At 39.2% G+C, this 18,588-nt stretch overlaps 2 protein-coding genes across 9 annotated transcripts; one reads left to right on the top strand and one right to left on the bottom strand.

Annotated features, from left to right (window-relative positions):
* The first annotated feature begins 376 nt into the window (after positions 1–376).
* Positions 377–10,550, top strand: LOC113681301 (uncharacterized). 2 transcript variants are annotated; one of them, XM_027198389.2, is made up of 12 exons: positions 377–917; positions 2,816–3,080; positions 3,676–3,823; positions 4,546–4,851; positions 5,299–5,641; positions 5,851–5,990; positions 6,469–6,843; positions 7,330–7,554; positions 7,638–7,883; positions 8,422–8,553; positions 8,968–9,450; positions 9,899–10,550. In XM_027198389.2, the coding sequence occupies exons 2-12, from the start codon at positions 2,824–2,826 to the stop codon at positions 10,148–10,150; spliced, it is 2,907 nt and encodes a 968-aa protein (XP_027054190.2). In that variant the 5' UTR covers positions 377–917; positions 2,816–2,823; the 3' UTR covers positions 10,151–10,550. The 2 variants fall into 2 exon arrangements, with proteins under 2 accessions (XP_027054190.2, XP_089048869.1); XM_089192743.1 differs by lacking the exon at positions 377–917 and having other exon boundaries at positions 2,986–3,084.
* A 562-nt stretch (positions 10,551–11,112) lies between these two features.
* On the bottom strand, positions 11,113–18,571 carry LOC149034903 (CUB domain-containing protein 2-like). Of its 7 annotated transcripts, XM_089192797.1 has the most exons (8): positions 18,233–18,368; positions 18,045–18,123; positions 15,484–15,516; positions 14,422–14,802; positions 13,509–13,883; positions 12,816–13,280; positions 12,750–12,779; positions 11,113–12,036 (listed from the first exon to the last, which is right to left on the bottom strand). In XM_089192797.1, exons 1-8 carry the CDS (start codon positions 18,248–18,250, stop codon positions 11,966–11,968), a joined length of 1,452 nt encoding a protein of 483 aa, XP_089048923.1. In that variant the 5' UTR covers positions 18,251–18,368; the 3' UTR covers positions 11,113–11,965. The 7 variants fall into 7 exon arrangements, with proteins under 7 accessions (XP_089048923.1, XP_089048919.1, XP_089048920.1 ...); XM_089192793.1 differs by lacking the exon at positions 18,233–18,368 and adding an exon at positions 18,393–18,571 and having other exon boundaries at positions 12,750–13,280; XM_089192794.1 differs by lacking the exon at positions 18,233–18,368 and adding an exon at positions 18,443–18,561 and having other exon boundaries at positions 12,750–13,280; positions 18,045–18,184.
* Between the last annotated feature and the right edge of the window lie 17 nt (positions 18,572–18,588).

The following is an 18,588-nucleotide window of genomic DNA, read 5'->3' as shown; positions in this document are numbered from 1 at the left end:
TGCCGAGTTCTTACGCGCCGGCTAGCATAGAGAGCTCAACATGCAAGTCGGACGCCCAATTCAAAGCTACATTTGTCCACTGCAAGATGGCACAAGTTATCAACTCATTAGGTTTGTTTGGACCTAAAACAAACAGCTAGGTCGAGAAGTTGATACAATGTACTTTGTCACTGGTTTCCAATTCTCAGGCGATTTGTAGAGAAAGCAAAACCAAACAAAAGTCAATGATAGGATAAATTTAACAATTCAAAGATTTAACAGATTCTTCATAACCTTTACTTGCTCGAGGCTTTTTGTTGGAGGCGTCTACAATAAACCTCTGCATAACAATAAGTTAATTGTATTTCTTCCATGTTTAATTAGCTTTGTCTCTCAGGCATAATGTCAGTAAACGTGAATTACAAGCACGGTTCCGAGTGTTGGCACCTACTTAAATCACGCATCAGGGCGCTTTTATTGTCCATAAGCCACAGTCGGTCGGTTTTAAAGCATTGAATGTGATTCTTGCTTCCTGAAACGAACAAGCTATTTATTACAAAGCTAATTACCGTGAAACGAATGGTCGCGTTTGCTTCACAACAAGAAGTTGCAGTAGGTTCCATCGACATTGGCTCTCAAGAAATACAATACTGATCCTCCGTTTATTACAAATCTACCCCCCAGAGAGCCACTAAGTCGTGGGAATTATGCCAGAAATGTAAACTGAGATCCTAACAGCTGCTATTCAATTGTCTGCTGTGTCTGATAAAAAGGTGCGACCCTTAAGCACTCAGATCACTCAGACGGAAAAGTTACCAACCTTCAAGAAACAGATAACTTTACGAGTCACGTACGGGAGTTTTTAGGCTGAGGACTGTTTGTGTCTGAGAAACTACGTATTAAGGAGGTTTTCTAAAGTAAGAATTACTTGCTTTAAGGTAAGAATTATTTAGTCACGAATTTCCACGGATGATGACGAAAGGATCGATTCTAGACTATCACAGCTGGTTGCTATAAAATGCCGGGGGGAGTAATGACCCACAGCTCCCACTAGGGAAAGTTTCAGAGGAACTCTTGACAATTATCTTTGAAATAGTACTTCTATCGGTAGTTGTGCTAATGGAAAGATTAACCCTTCATAGAATATATACTTGCACACACCGTGCTCAATTTCTGATACATGCTTCCAAATTTTAGTAGTCTCGCGGGCTCTGTGTACTCTCTGTGTTAATTAACACATAGCATAAAAATAGTTTGTTCATTCAACTTCTATCCTTTTTTTGCATCGCTCACTTGAACTGCCCCAACCCTTGGTAAGTATCTGTTGCTAAATCTCCTTCCCCCCCCCCTTCCGTATTATCGCAGGTCGAATGTCGTGCACAACGTCTTTGCAACGACAGAATAACTTGCACCTCGACGGAAACTTTTAAATAGTTGTGGGTTTGTTGTTTAACTTAACACTTCCATACAACGTTGTAAGCCGGCTTGGCAAAAAGAACTATAGTTTGCTTAACTCTTTACGTGTTGCACTGATCAGAATTGGAAGGTAATTTTTCAGCTCTGTAAGATACTTCCAAGCTACTGAAAAACACAACACTTGTAGTCTTGTTAAGCCTTTAAACGACGACTAATGAAAGAGAGCCCAGATGTAGGCAAACAATTAACTTCTCTCATTTGAGCCAGGGCCTTAGGAAAATAATAAGTTGCAGAATCCCAAAAATGTCATCGATGAAAAGTTAGTGATCGTTTATTTTTCCCACAAGGAAGTCTTTCAAGTGTGTTGCATTAGCTTAAGTTATCTAGACCATCGCTTATTTCATGTGGAAAAGATTACTGTTATAGCGCTGTGCGTTTAGAATAATTATCTTCCATTGATTGAGTTTTGGACACTTAGGAGTTGTTTTAAATTACCATAAGAATAGCCAAACAAAGTACCTTTGAAGTATGAACGGTGACTTGCATTTTAATTGTTCGGAAGCGTCTCACAACAAATCAATGCGTGTCAGCCATTTCCGACCCGTACCGACGTTATTCTTATTGCCTTATGCGTGTCGGGGACTGGGGCACATATTACGTAATTATGTAACCCGTGACAACGGAAGCACGTGCTTATTATTGAGAGCCTGCCCCCTTTTAAGTTGTTAATTCGAATCTATTGGACAGAGAGTTAGATTGACCGTGATTGTGCGAAGACCTTGTGAATCTTGCGATTATTAAACACGTTAACATCAAATTTGTGACTTGTCTTGGATACTGTCTCCAGCGGCCGGAGGAGTCCAGCAAATGCGCTCCGAAGCGTGCGATTGACGATCGCAGATGGATGGATGGCTTATTCAATTTGTCTTTTTTAGGCGCTAAGAGATAGTTTGGCGCTCGCTGGGACCAATAGCCTGCGTAGCTGGTGCTTTTAGGCGTTCTTTGGTGCATTGGGTGGCGGGGATACGAAAGCATGTGATTATTACAAGCCAGCAACGGTTTCAGAAGGAAAAATCAGAGAAAATTCCGCTCTGTACCCCATCCCCCTTCTTCAGACGAAACTCCGTCACCTGTATTTGCGACTATAACGCCTTTTTAAAAACCCTGTCAATGGTTTTCGTGGTCCATCCACCTGCCTTGCGTACATCCGCATCATGAGTGTCGGATAAGAACGAGGAAGACAGAACCCGCCGTCCTGCCCAAGCCTGCCCTTCCCCCCCCCCCCCCCTCTCCGCCCGCTGCATTCCTTGACGTTCCCATCCTCCATCCATTTCAACCCATAGGGCATTTTGCTATTAAAACAGACCCGATTTTATATTGAGGCTGCTCTCCTAACTCACAGCTGTGTTGTGTTCTTCAGATTCAAACATGTTTCAGGGCCGCAAAAGGAAAGCTCAACGAACAGCTGGTTCAGGAGGAAAAAGGCAACGGATGTCAAAACGAGCACCAATGTACAGTCACCATAGAAACATGCGCTCCAAGCACCAAGATGGCAGCCGCAAGCACGAAAAGCCTTGGGCTGCTCTTGGTGCCTGGTTCATGGGGCCCAAGGCAGAGAATGGAAATATGTTCCACGAACTTGTCACTCAAACTATTGAATCCCAGATAAACTTTCGTCGTCATGTGTAAGTGAGTCAAAACTTATTCTTAATTTAAGTAGTGTTTTTGAGGAGGGGGTGCGGAACTCGCAGAAAATCATGAGCTAAATACACGATTTGATGAAGGAAATTACCAATGTATCATACATGAGAAGAAAGAAAGTGAGAAAGCAAAATAAGATTTCAATTTATGTTGCAACAAGGCCCCTTTGGGATCTAAGAAAAATTGAAAGTGACCTTTCTTTGGTATGGCTTCCCCTACCCTCCCCTCCCCTCCCCTCCCCTACCTTATCCTCCCCTCCTCCCTCCTTACCCCTTCTCTCCCCCTTCCCTCTCTTACCCCTTCCCTTCCCTGCCTACCCTCCCTTTCTCCCCCCTTACCCCTCCTCTTCCCCACCCCTCTCTTTCCTCTCCCCTACCCTCCCCTTCCCTCCCTACCTCTCCTCTCCCCCTCCCCTACCCACTCGGATCTGTCTGTTGCATGCATGGATAAACAAAAATCATTCTCGGGCACGACATTTTTGTGAGACTGATAGTTGGATTATGTAAATTTTCAGCAAAAAGTCTGATGTTGAACGGTAACATCGACATTGAGCTGCACTGATGTATATTTCTGTTTAAGATATTTTCCATGTGATCCTCCGTACGTGACCGATGAGCTGCGCGATACACAGGCATTCAAAGCTTCCATGAACAAGTTAAAAACTGAGATGGAAGAACTTCAAAATAAAATGATGAATTCTGTGCCATTCTACAGCTCCAGATACAAGGTGCCATGGTATCATCATCGTTATTACAATCATCAGCAACTGACAGAAGTTTACTACCTTTGTCATTATATTTATACACATGAACGGTTTCCAGACGGTCTTAGCACAAAACTGGACGCATGTCACTTATGAACCTAATAATGACTCAGCTCAAAGGTTTTTGTTTCATCTAGAAAGCTTTTTTATTGATTATCGTAAAACTAAAACCAAAGTTATTACAAAGGCTGATCATATGAAAGGAAAATACCTTTAAGAGCCAATAAGAACTTATTTTATATACAGGTAATCTACCTAAAGGGCGGGAAGACGCGAGCGACCAAGTAGTGATTGATTTTAGTTTTGCATCTGATAGTTTAAGTAAGTAGTGTGTGTTTCCTAAAACAATCACATAGCAAAGTAAAGCAAAACCAAAGCAACCCTGGACTACTTTGACACTCAATTGAAAACTTCCAATTCTTATTTGATGAATAACAGTCACACAGGTTCGTTACATCATCCACAGAGCGGTTAAAAATGATACTTTGATCGTGTAGTCTGACCGTCTGGGTAATAGTAGTAATTGGGAGCTTAGACGGACTGTTGTCGGTGGAGGTTACTGACGTTTCGTCAAGAGAGCCTCAGCGGAAGACATCACCAAAAAATGCTAAGTTGCACGTTTGCGTCCAAAGCTTTGGATAAATATAAACGGTCCATAATTTTATTAGAGTCATTTGTCTACACAGGGCCATGTCAACTGGGACGTAGCTATGCCAGCCTATCTTGGTTATATCTGTGCTTTGTTGTATAATCAAAACAACTGTGCAGCCGAAGCATCTACCGTGACAACCTCATTCGAGCTGGAGGTTGGGACTGAATTGTGTGTCATGATGGGATATGATCCAGACAAAAGCATGGGGCATTTGGTGACTGGAGGGACAGTTGCCAACATTGAAGCTCTCTGGGCAGCACGAAACGTCAAGTTCTTTCCATTGGGACTACAGAGGGCCCTGCGCAAAGAGGAAAAACTGGCTGATGCAAAACATTATGAGGTTATATTTCCTAGGAATTGTTTAAATTTTTAGAATCTCATCCTTTCGTTGACCCTTACACTTACTTAAGGATGATATTATTTCGAGAAACACACGAATATCATAATTATCCAGGACCTCTATATTCCTCAATGGAAGTTTGAATCCTTCAGTTTAGATTATTAATTACTTATACCACGCAAGCCAAAGGAAACGTCCTAAACGAAGGTGATTACGTTCTTGCAATCATTTCATTAGCCTGATTATTACGTCTTTATTAATTGTTCTATGATTACTTTGTTCCGCTAGAGCGCCAGACGCGATGGCTCCTCTCTTAATTAATGGCTCACAGGAAGTCTGGGACGGGTGTGTTTCGTCACGGCTTGTTGAATGGTTTTAGTTTTGATCGAGCAGAGAACATCAGAACAGTAGGCTGATTGTGCACGTGCGCTTTTTACTTTGTTTCAGGTCTTCTTTCCTCAAAGAGGAAAGAAAGGTAAACTTACCAGTGGCACTGAATGGGAATTACTCAATCTTGAGACTTCCTCCATCCTCGCCATGCCTGAGGAAGTGCAAAAACTGGCGGGGCTGGAAAGCCATAGCGACTTCATGGATTTACTGTCAGATTATCTCTACGAGTCTATTGGGGCAGCTGAGTTTGCTCGTCACCATCCCCTGATAGAGAAAACCTGCGTGATAGTACCCAGTACAGCTCATATCTCCTTCACAAAGGCAGTCACCATTTTGGGATTGGGCAAGAATAGCCTCGTTCCAGTGGCAGTTGATGAAAACTCCCGGATAGATTCAGCCGGTAAGGAATTTTACGTTAGAAGTAAAAGGAAGGAAGAGAAAAAGGGAGAAAAATAAGTCAAGTAAAGAGAAACTTTAACAAGAATGCGAAGGTTAACGATGACGTAAAATAGCGAAGATTGAAATTAACCTACTCGATCCGGAGTGAAGTTCTTTGGATTAGTAAACTATCCCTGATGCATTCGATGAAACAGTTCATTTCCTTTCTAGTCCTTAAAGACATCTTGGAGAAGCACCTAAGCAGGCAGATTCCTGTGTTGGCAGTTGTAGCTGTAATGGGAACCACCGAGGAAAGTTCCATTGATCCTCTTACTGATATCCTCGGGCTGCGAAAAGATTTTAGTAAAAAGGTAAAAATAGATGGCCATGGTAAACTTAAAGGTTGTTCAGAAAAGTGTTATGGCTGACTGGAGAAAGATTTAATTTCGACACAACCCAACGAGGAAGCGAAATAACTTTACTTACAAAGTTTCTAGAATACTCTTCAAAAAATAATTGTCCAAAACATCACCGACACGGAAAGCTAGAAAGACTAACCTAGACACAAAATTCCTTAAAATACCGCTCTCCATGATAAAAATATTACCACTCACGCAAGTAAGTATCGTGGACGACAGGCCGGCAATTTTATGTCGTGGCCTGCGTAATTAGTTTCCGCGAAATGCGATTTCAGCTAGTAACTACATCTAATTCGAGCTAATGGAGCGCGAAATACAAAACTTTTGAGGTTCCATTCCTCGTGGGGTTTCAGAATTTTTTTTTTGGTTTGTTTGTTTGTCTCATGCTCGTTACCAAACAAAAAACATCTTTCTTTATCTATCGTTGTAGGGGCTCGACTTTAGCATACATGCTGACGGAGCCTGGGGAGGATATTTCTGCAGCATGCTACGTGATCAACCGAAAGACTTTTACCTTAAAGCACCGGAAGAATCTGGCTTTGTGCCTCAGTTGTATTTGAGTTCCTATGTCCACGATCAGTTGTCAGCTCTGAACCAATGCGACACCATTACCATTGACCCTCACAAATCTGGCTTCTGTCCCTACCCCGCTGGGGCACTGTGTTACAAAGATAAGCGGATGAATACCTTCCTCCAAATCACAACTAGTGTGGTTTACTACCATGGTGATATGACTCTTGGTGATATTGGAATTGAGGGATCTAAGCCAGGCGCAGCTGCCGCATCAGTTTTGCTGGCGAACAGGGTAGGAGTTGTTTGATATTACTTTTACATATGTCTTCGTTGTCGTGGTTATCATTATCATCAAATTTAACTGCCATGGACATAATACTTCTCCATCATCTCCTTTCTGACATTACACATTTTCCAATTCTTCCAAGACACAGCCAGGTTGTATTCATGATGAGCCACCTCTTCCCTTGGTACATAAAGAAAGTTGTTGATATTAGGGGTGCCATTCACGTCTTGAAAAAAGTCATCACTGTTATAATAGTAATCTTGACGAACTAGTTACCGCACAGAGCGTATGGCATGAAGACATTGTAGAGCGCTTTATGTATCGGGAGCCAGTATGATTTCAAAGTTCTTGCGTCCGCTTCCAATAACGAATGTAGCCATTAGGTTTTTCCAGAGAGAAACGTAATCCTAATGTGACCACCTGCTGCACTTATGTTATAATATTTTGCGGTGATGGCTTCCGTGCTTATCGCAACTAATATCTTTTGAACAGGTTATTGGTTTGCACAAAAATGGGTATGGTCGGATCCTGTCCGAATGTATGTACACTGCTAAAATTTTGTACTGCTTATGGATAACTCTCCCTGAAGAGGATGATCAATTTATCATTGAAACCACTAAACCGCTGCCATCTGCATGGAAGGGAATGTCGGAGAAGAAGCAGAAGGAGTTTATCAGAGAAAGAATCATTGGTAAAAGTAACGAAGAACTCGCTAAGGTATCTCAAGAACTTTCACAAAAATAAATGACAAATCATAAGTAAAGTCAGTTAAATGACAGATTCGTTTTTTTAATGAACAGGACCATGAAGCCCTGGAGTATTTGAAAGAGATTGGTCCCGACACGCTGGTGCCATGCTTCACCGTCAATCGAAAGGGTAACAAAAGCATTAAAGAGTGTAATTCCCTTAATATGGCGATATTTCAAGACCTCAGCCATTCCACTGGAGAAACGACTGCACATCGAATTCCAATGATTGTGACGTCATCTAGCATGCTCCACCACAAGCACAGCTCTGCTCTGAAGAACTTTAAAAAGAGGCTGGGGGTAAGGGACACTGGTGTTAATCAAGTGACGTTCATGGTAAACAAAGTACATAGATCGCCTTTTGGTTGAGTATTTTAAAACCAAAACCAAAGTATTCACGACAGCCAATCAGAAGAAAGGAAAATACCATTAAAAGCCAATGAGTAAAACCAACCAAGCTGTCTAAAGCGCGGGAAAACGCGGGCGACCAAGTCGTGATTGGTTTTATTTTTTCATCTAATATGTCAAGATAGTTGACGCGACTTTTCTAGACAAATCCCAGGGCAAAGTGAACCAAAAACTCCATGCAATCCTGCATTATTTTCAAAAATGAATTGAAAATTCTTTAAGATTTTACTCGCAGAGTGAAATAGGCACTTCGCTTTAGTTATTCTGAAATACATGTAGTTTTACTTGGGACAAAGGAGAAAGAGCAAGAGAGTGGAGCACCACTTATCATCTCTCCTCGGTTTAATATGACTAGTTCTTTAGCGCACGCCGTTCATTTGCTATAAATTCGTGTGTGCATATCTACATCAGAAACTTGTTTCTATTCTAGCTTGATCCAAAGGGTGATTCCTCTGTCAAGTTCCTCATCACCACTTGCATGGATCCGTGGGCGACTTCCGTCGACTTCATGGATGACTTGGCTTCCATCATGAGGAACAGTATTCTTTGTGCCTTCGGAAGGGTAATGCAGACGCGCTCTAATGAAAAAAATGCATTACAAACCTTTAACCATAAAAGCAAGCGACTACAGGATCATTTTTTACCTAAGAAACCAAGAAAAATTATTTTGTTGGCGCACCAGTTTGCTAAACAGGGTAATCTAGTGTCGAATCCCAAAGGTATCAATGAGCGCTTTTCAGTCAACTAATTTATTCTCGTGATAATACTTTTCATTCAACTCATTTATTCAGTTGATAACACTTAATTACCCTGTTATACTCTCCCACCGACGCAACACCACAATTTCTCCAGAAACTTAGCCCCTTTATAGTTTTGCAAAACTTGATTCCAGGTTGAAAAGTATGAATATTACCATGAAGACTCTCTAAACTTGCAATAACGTCGATTTACTAGTTATTTGTTTTTGTGCTGTCAGGTAAAAGATCCCAAGTGCCATCATGACTTTGTCAGTACAGGAGTGGTTAATGATGAAAACCAAGTCATCGTTTATTACGCAGGCAATTTCAACAACATCTCCAAACAGTATGGCACGGTCGCCACTTTGCAGTTTAACTCAGAGAGTCAAGCAAAAGCCTACAAATCCAAACAGGATTCTTTGATGACCACCAGCGCCCAACCGGACCCAATTGTCTTCAGAAGCAAAAAGAGCACGCTACATGATGTTATTTTTGGAGAATCGGAATACGGAGATAAAGAGGAAGTGTTTGATTTATACATCGGACTGCCTTCTCATGGAAGTAAGCCTTTCATGACAGCTAACATGAAGGTGGTGGATGTTCCACAGTACGAACACTTTGACGACGACGAATACCCAGAGTTCCTTTCCTACTTCCTGTACGGTGACAAGAAGGACGCTTTCTTGTTCCATATTCCAACTAAGAATCCTGACTTCCTCCAGGTAATTGTTTAAAAAAAACTTCCAATTCCATTTGTTAAATTCCATTTTAACACAATTTCTAGACGACACTGATGGTAGATATTCGGGTAAAGTCAGAAGGAGAGTGGAGTCGAGACTCCATCTTATCATATGGACCCGTGGGCTTTTTTACCAATTTCCTGAAGACGAAATTCTTGCAGCAAACTGATTGACACAATATATAAAGTATAATAAAGTATAATATTAACTTGCCTTGCAGAGGAGTGGGTTGTGTTTTACAAAGAGACAAAGCAATCTTAAATATTTAACATCGTGAGGATGTGAACAGAATTGTACGCAGTAAAAAATTAATACTGACTTCAATTGAATCGAACGACTTTGCCTGCGGATTACTGGTCGATCAAAAGCTGTCAAATGCATTTTTTCCAACCGGTTTTCCGTTTTTATAATATACTTTTACTGACCACAGATTGTCAAACTAGACGGCACTCCCAAAGGAGTGGGCACCGAAGGCAATAAAGATCTGCTGTTGAAGAAAGGCATTGAGGTCTACTTGCCTGAGATCAGTGGATCTTGGCCAGAAGATCATAAAGAAGTGAAAGATCCGCTCAAGAATCATAAATATGAGATCACATTTGTTGGAATTGATGGCGAAGAAGTTGCAAGTAAAGTGAAGATTGAAAGGAAGGTGTGGTTTGATGGAGCTAAACTAAACGACTAAAATGCCAAGGTTGCTTTGAGAAGACATAACAACTGTTGTTACTGATAGCTATTTGTCATTACTTGTATCTTTCGACTCCCATAAGCCAGCCAATAGGTTAGTTTTTCCACCAAAGTTTAAAAACTTAGTAATATCTGTCGGGCAACAGAGTTTATAAGATAATTAAAGATTAAGCTTTCTCAAATACCCGATGGAGTTTAAAACGACTTCTCGTAAACATTTAATTTTGCCGTAAAGAACAATTGTTAAGCAAAAGACCCCTTGCTTTACATGTGGAAGGGACCACGATCGATGCCGGATTTTTTACCTTCTTTGTTTTTGTTTTCCTTTTATCCGGCATCAGGTGCAGTCTTTCCTCCATGTATTTAGTGTTTGAAATGAAACAACACAATGAAATCTATTATTTGCTTAGGGAAACGCTAATTCTTTCTTTCTTAGCTCGAACTCAATTCATTTCCGACTTCTGAGGATAAGTTTGCGAAAAAAAAACCTCTTTGTTGATTAAATAACTGATTAATTAACTATTAATTTACTTTTTATCACCTTTTCCCTCTTTTGTCAAATAATGTATGCAAAATCGAGTAATTCGCATAATTCGTGTTTTTGTAATTCGTGTTGTATGTCCTTAACACCGCCTGCCTAGATTAGCTCGCTATTTGCAGGAGGTGATTATTGTACAAAGATTTTCCTGCAAACTTAATAAACTTGAAACTTGAAACTTGAAACTTGAAACTTGAAACTTGGAGAGAAAGACTTACAGTAAACAAGAGCTATAAACGAGGTTAGCGTTAGGTGACAAGCTGAATTTGATTGCGTGACACAGAGACTCAGTTTAGGTATGTGCAACGAGCTTTTATGCTTGGATGTAAAGTCACTCCTCACTCTTCCCGCCATCGATGTCACGGATGTAATAAGGGAACCAACCATAAACAGAAATACAGAATTTTCAATAATAGAACACATTTCAACCAGTATTAAAATCATGTTTAATGTTACATTTGATTTACAACCAAATCACATAAATTAAGATCACGTTGAAGTTTGCTTTCACTTTTACATGTACAATGCTTCTATAAAAGCCAAAGCTAGAGCATAAATATAGCCCACACTAATTTCAAACCGCATGAGAATGTTTGTTCTTATCTTCCCCATAATATATTTCTGTTTCGGCTAATGGTACTGTGACATTTCCAGAAAAATCGAGGGAATCAGTAAAAATGGGTCAATCAAGATGCTCCACATGAAGCAATTATGTCTAATTTTTAATTATCAATTGACTGTAAATGCAACCCCTACAAAAGTAGCCTGACATCTGTGACGATATTTTGTTTGTTTTACACGAAGTATTCACCGCTGACATAAGAGTGTAACCCGGATGAAAGCGAGTCTTTAGTTGATTAGAAAAGTTGTTTTCACGTATCGAGTGTTTTTCCGCCGTTTTCGTTTATCTGTAATCCGTCGCCCGGCCTTCCAACAACGTTACAACATCTTTCCCTGTCTCTGACTAATCCACAGAAAAAAAAGCCATTTAGAAAGAAGGTAATTCCTCACCACTTCATCTGCACAGTTACCCTCCAGTTTATTACTTGTTGGACTTGTTTATTAAAGAGTACTTGAATATTAAAAAAAATCATATCAAATACATACTGCTACTATGAAATGCACATGCACATAAAAACACCTCATCTAGTCATTGCATAGTTTTAAATCATTATTATTGTTGTATATATATATATATATATTAATCCTAATCAGTATCATTTACAACAATATCATCATTACACTCCCTCCTCCTGTGACAATGTCCCTTCAAGGCTAATAGAGGGATGCAGCTAGGGCAAGCATGGTGAGAATCAACAGGCCACCAGTCTTTATGGCTCCGGCCCCTGCAAAAGGAAACACAAAAAGAAATAACTCTCTTGAGCAAATAATGAATAAAGTGGTGCAATTTAGGTTTCTAAAGAAAATGAGGTGCTACATTGGTGAGGGGTGTTACATGATAAGGTAGTTTTACCAATTGAGTTATGAATGTAAATTGGTCACTCTAAAGAGTTTCTAAAGCAGAAGTTTTGAGTATTACTTCATTGCTTGGCTTTGTTCTTGCTTTTTGACCTTGCCGACATGGACATTCTATATCGTTCAACGGTTAAAATGCTAAATTGAATTGGCCATGAGGTTGCAGCTTTGAGTTTACATACTATGTACAGCTTTTCTTTTGACATGGCTCAACAGACTTGGAAATTAGTTCTGGTGATGGATGACCTTAGAAACAAACATACGTTAAAAATTCAATATTGAAGAATTTCCAGTCATGAATATTAAAAACACCATGCAAAGGTTGGTGTAAGACAATATTTATATGCACAGCAACTCTCAAATGAGAAACAAAAGGTATTGTTCCTCTTATGTCAGACAAACATGCACCTTTGTGATGAGAAAATGAAAGATATATATATATTTAATATATATTTTCAAATTGCAACATTTTTGAAAACAGATATATATACATGTAAATATCTAAAGCATGATTGTGGACTTGTAAGCTTGGTCTTATTTGGACCATGAGACAACATAAAAATCAAGATAAAGTAATAATTACTTGTTGGGGGTTCTGCTTGTTTAAATGTTGATTTATCTGATGGTTTATCTGATGGTTTATCTGATGGTTTATCTGATGGTTTATCTGTTTGTTCATCTGTTGGTTTTGTTGTGACAGTTGTAGATGCATCACCCACATCTGTAGGTGGATCATCTGTCTCTGAGTATTGTACTTCAAAACCAGTACCACGATCATTACCAAAGCCAGATTCAAACTCCACAAACACCTTGTTACCGTGTGACACCTTCGTTTCCTTAGCAGATTCAGGACAGAAACGCCCCAGAGAAGGAGAGCTTTTTGAATCACCATCATAGATGTCCAGATGTGTGCACTGATCACATTGAGAAGAACATGTGCCAAAATTTAGATGGGTAAAATTCAACTTGACACGTTTACCAGCAGCTACAGTGATATTCCAGGTACAGGCTCTTTTATTAGCTTCATCTAGACCAGAAGGGACATCTAAGGGGTAACCAGGACTGCTGAACTTTCCATTTGAAGCCGTGAACAGGGTTGCTGCTTTAGGACAAACTAAAAAAGTGTAAACCAGCCAAAATGCTAAATTAACAAAATTTACAAGGCAGAGGGGGAAGTGTTTCTTTCAAAAATTGTGAGGAGGATTCTATACAGAAGGAGTGGCAAAACTCAACCCACACATGCAAACTTTAGGCTTGAGATTCCAAGGATGGACACAAGTAACTAAGGTAATGTGGACTTTGTATCCCTTCTGATGCAAATAAGTCCATTCCTGATACTTACTTCTTGGGTTGGATTCCAGTTGAGTGTAAACTGCTCTGAATCCCATAAAAATGAATTTCAGCAAGTTGTCTGAATGAAACTGCACCCTTAGACGATCCTTAAGTGAGTAGTACGTCACAGTTTCTGTGAGTTTTTTACATATCTTCTCACTTGGATTTCCTGAACTGTCAAAGCCATACTGGATATCCAAATAGTCACAATTGCATTGATTACATTGTTGAATGTTTGTGGTCTTCTCAATCTCAAGCTTGAGATGCTTTCCGTTGCTTGCAACAATATCCCACATGCAGTTCTGGTTATCTGGATAATATCTGGGATAAAATGGAGAGGTAATAACACCTGATGCATCACTCAAATTGGCCAGTGCTGGACACACTAGGAGACAAGATTGATCAAAAACACATTAGTATTGAATATTGCTCTCAACAAATCATGAATACATTTTTCAATAACAAAAGACGATCCCATTATCCCTTTGGCCCTTGGAGTGACTTACATCTGATTTGCCCATCCACCTTCATGTATACTGCACATTAAGGTCAGGAGAATATAGAAAAATGATCACCAACTTAAGAAGCTCCTGATTATCAAACAAATTCTCCTTGCTAACACCTTTGAAAATGTATACAGTACAGCATGGAGAATATGCATACTGATATTTGGCTGTACATCTGTAACATCTGTAGAGGATTAATAGCAATCGGTAGGATGTTTCTAGGAAGAGGAGGGTACTGAAATTCAACAAGTTATTAAAGTTGAAGATATGAACAGAACAAAAAATTCCAAAATCAGTTCCCAACAGCTCCAAAAAAATGGCCAAACCATCAAACTCCTGCAAAAATTACAAGCTGCATATACACAGGGGTTTCATTTCTCCTTAGGAAAAGAAAACTTGAGATGTACGAGGACTTACACATATCAGGGGAGATCGCCTCATAAGATGCATTAAATCCAGTGACTCCATGCAGAACTACTGTCTTCAATCTCACTTGAATGGTGTTTGTGGAAGTATACACAGGATTAGGAATAGTCTGCCCACAGAGTTCAAATGGGTTTCTTGCCTGTTCAGTTGATGCAACATCTGAAATACGAAGCCGAGCCCCTTGTGCATTTCTACAGTCAGTTTTTGTGTCACCTGGTGACAGTGAAAAGGCATGGAAAGTTATTTTCACCACAAATCCTTCTGGAACTGTGATATTCCAGAAACAAATTGAGCCTGCTGGTGTCTCGGTGGGAAAATTAAGGCTTGAAAAAAGTCGAGAGGTTCCACTGATAACTTCTGGAGAGGCACATGCTGCAAAAAAAAAAACAAACAAACAAACAAACTTCAATAGCAGCAATAGCAGGATCTCATATATGTCATATATGTCAACTCTCCCGAATTATGCGGGAGTCTCCTGGATACAGAGCCTGAATCTCTAACTCTCCTGTACAGGTGACCAAAACTCCCAGATAAAAGGAGTTTGGATCAGAATGCCCACAAAAAACTAAGATTTGAGTGCCATATGTTCCAAAATTCCAAAATCATTTGGCTACTTATGCTTGTATTACAGTTTCTGGCTTCATTTTCTTGTGTGATGCATGTTGTTCATTGCAAACAAAAAGAAGAGAGTTTCTTCCTTGTTACTCCTATATAAGTGAGAGTCTGATTGGATGAGTATTCAACCAACTGAAGTCCCTGACAGATAGATCCAGGTTTTTCCCACAAAATTGGGGGGGGGGGGGGTAAGGGGTAAGGGGTAAGGGAGTCCAAATCAAATGAGAAATTCTCTGGGGGGGGGGGGGGTGTCACATAATGGAAAATTCAGTTGGCAGAGTGCTGGTCAGAAAAGAAATCTCCAGATTTGAAATCTCCAGAGGTTGGCATCTATGGGATCTGACATTCAAGAAGATATTTATAATTTAATTCAGTGCTGAAAAAATTAACAATGTATAACCAAAACAATTTTTAAATCAATATAAAAATATAACTTACGATTACATGCTGCATGATGAACCATGATGATGACTGCAAAGGAAGTAAGACTTATGTCATGATTGGAAGACTAAAAGTACTTTTTTGCCTTGTTGAATCTTTTACTATCAAAGAGAAAGAAAGAGCTCTAAATCATACTTTACAGAATACGGAGCAATAATGTTTCAGCTGAGTAAATCAGGTGTAATTTTTGCTCTAAAATCTCCCTTTGTAAATTTAAAGTCATGACTGTTTTTTTTCAAACTGAAATGGCTCCACATTCACATTGACAAAAAAAAGTACACCTTTGCCTACTTCAGTTTTCTTTTCAGCTGAAGGTGCACATATGAATTTGACAGCTTTTCTTTTTCCTTTTATCCCTCTAACAATGCTGTCTAAGTACCTTTGAATACTGTGTGAGAAAACGATGATCAGTAACGTTCAGGTTTGTTAAATTATCCAAATTAGGGTGAATGGCATTATTTGTAGTTAAAAGAACAACAATGAAAGTAAAGGGGGTTATATTTTCAGCCTCTTCACCACACTTACGTCATCTCAATTTCAAGAAAAAATTATACAAATTGTTGCATATAAATGTAAGTTGAATTTCACACAGAGCTTTTTCTGAAAAATTATAAGAAGGGCTTTCCAAGATAACTGGATTTTAGCTCAAATTAGTGTCCTGTGAATATTAGTCTTCAAAATATTCTGAGTTTGAGATGCCATAGTTTCTCCCCTGCTCTACAGAAATAGTGTGAAATTTAGTAAAATGGCTAAGATCATACTTAAAATTTGTTCAATGAAAAAAAAATTACAAACTGTTGGATACAACTCAATTTAGAGCTCTTTCTCTACATAGTATCATGTTGTGGCAGTGATATCAATTGTAAACTTAGCAACAACATAACATTGAAACAGCTAAATGTAATTTATTACAATTCATTCAGCAGTAAGACCTTATCTCAAAAAAAAAAAAGATCCCAAAGTTAAGAGAAGTAGTGTAATAATTGTGGTTGACATGCCACACCTACTATTTCAAACTTCAGTCCTAATTTAAGGGCTTTGAATATGGTCAGTGGGTGTGACAAAAAACTGTTTCCAGAAGTCAACCATGTTCATGTGCCCATGCAAAATATGTGCAAGAGCCATCAGATCTCTCTTCAAACTTTTAATCAAAATTTTCACATGAGCTGGCAAATACTGAACTGAATTATATAAAACTGTTATAAACAGCTTTCTTTCTAGTGGGTGACCTTAATGCTCAGTGAGTTGACTGAAAAAGTAAGAAAATTGAACTATTAACGATGGTGACAGGACTGAGTGGAATCCAATTCAGTCTGTAATCATATGAGTGATTCACAAAATTGGATGACCAATTGCCACTGTATAGAATGATTACTGAAAAATAAAGCAGCTAATTCACCAATCACATTTGAGGAAATTGTAATGGTTATGATTAAGTCAAACATCACATCAGCAAAAATATCACATACCAAGGGAACATGTTCATGTGCATGAAGATGAGAAAATGTCTTCACAACAACCAACAAATACAAATAAATGAGAGATAATAATATTGTTAATAATGTCATTGGAATTTCAAATTGCTATCACAAACATGAACTCATGAAAAAGTTAAGTTATTTTAATATTTAAATCAACGTTATCAGTAAACTACCGTACTTAGGTCCTCTTGGAACACTTAACTATGTGACAATGTGGCCAGTGGTGATTAAGTTAAAGTTACCGCATAACTATATTTCCTCGCGAAAAACAAAATGTACATGATTAATATCATTACTTTCGCTTTTACACCACATATGTTAAAAGATAAACATAAACACAAATTCATCGCAGTGGGATAAACCGCAGCATTTATTGAATGGTAAAGTAATTGCAGAGAGTTTTCATTTTCGACAGTCGACGAAAAGTACATGTGAGCCTCTTTACTGCATACGCCCTCCATAAGATATCTGGTTCAATTCACTAGCAGCCGAAGCTCACGAGGTACACTCGCATTCACGCGATTTCCTGTGCGTGCTGGAACCTGTAGGAATGGAGTCCGACGTGCCTTCAAATCGAAATCGCCCTTTCTTCAACAAAATCGCTCGTTTATATCCATGGTTCTTTTTTTGCGGGTGTGTGTGTGTGGCGTTTAAGGTGTTATTGTTAAAAGCATCATCAATAAAAACGACATTGGTTCGTACAGGGAAGTGGTCTTCGATTTCCGTCCGAAATTCCACAATGGAGATAAACAATCGCCATGACTTACGAAGCAGCGAAATTTACACCCAAGTAGTTGCTTACAAAGATGGATAATAACTAAACTAAGATTCGAAACGCCAAAGATATCTTGTACAAAGCTACCGTGGTAAAATTTCCGCACAGCCCCGTACTATTGTAAAACAGATCTGTTTTCCTAATGGCAATGTATTGTTTTTGTCATTGTTTTCTCTATCCAAGAACTGAATGCATAATATAGCATGGGGCTGTGCGGAAACTTTACCGCTACCGTGTCCAAATCTAATGCTTTTTTCGAGAGCTGATTTCGATATTAATGTAGTAAAAGTTGATATACTCACGGAAGACGTTTAGGGCGTGCATCGCGGAAGACATTTCGCCAAACCACAGGCAGCCCAGTCTCCAACTAGAGATGATCATCTTACGAAATAACAAGCACGGCGAAATTACAAGAGTTTGTATGAGAATATTTACGACCGCTCTAAGGAATAAAAAAATAAGTCAAATATTCTCACAAAAAATACCACACCTTATTTCCATAGTGCATTGCTTGTTATCTGACCGCTTACTACATTTAGAAAGTCATCTATTTCAAGGTTGTCCAAAAAAGGTTTTCAAGGTTTAAATGGGTTTCCTTCAACGTAGTAATCGGTTTGATAACAAGCAACACACTGTATGCAATGCTTTACCACAAACATAACGGCACGATGATCAACAGCGCCCAACCAGAACCAATTACCTTCTGAGGCAAAAAATGCACGCTACGTGACTACGGAGATGAAAAGGAAGTGTTCGATTTTTACATCGGACTGCCTTCTCATGCAAGTAAGCCTTTCATGACAGCTTACATGAAAGTGGTGGATGTTCCACAGTACGAACACTTTG

This window comes from Pocillopora damicornis, chromosome 13, assembly GCF_964200805.1.
Source record: "Pocillopora damicornis chromosome 13, jaPocDami1.2, whole genome shotgun sequence".
NCBI classification, from domain to species: Eukaryota; Metazoa; Cnidaria; class Anthozoa; order Scleractinia; family Pocilloporidae; genus Pocillopora; species Pocillopora damicornis.
Note: the sequence above shows the minus strand (reverse complement) of the source record. Positions and strands in the feature narration are given on the sequence as shown.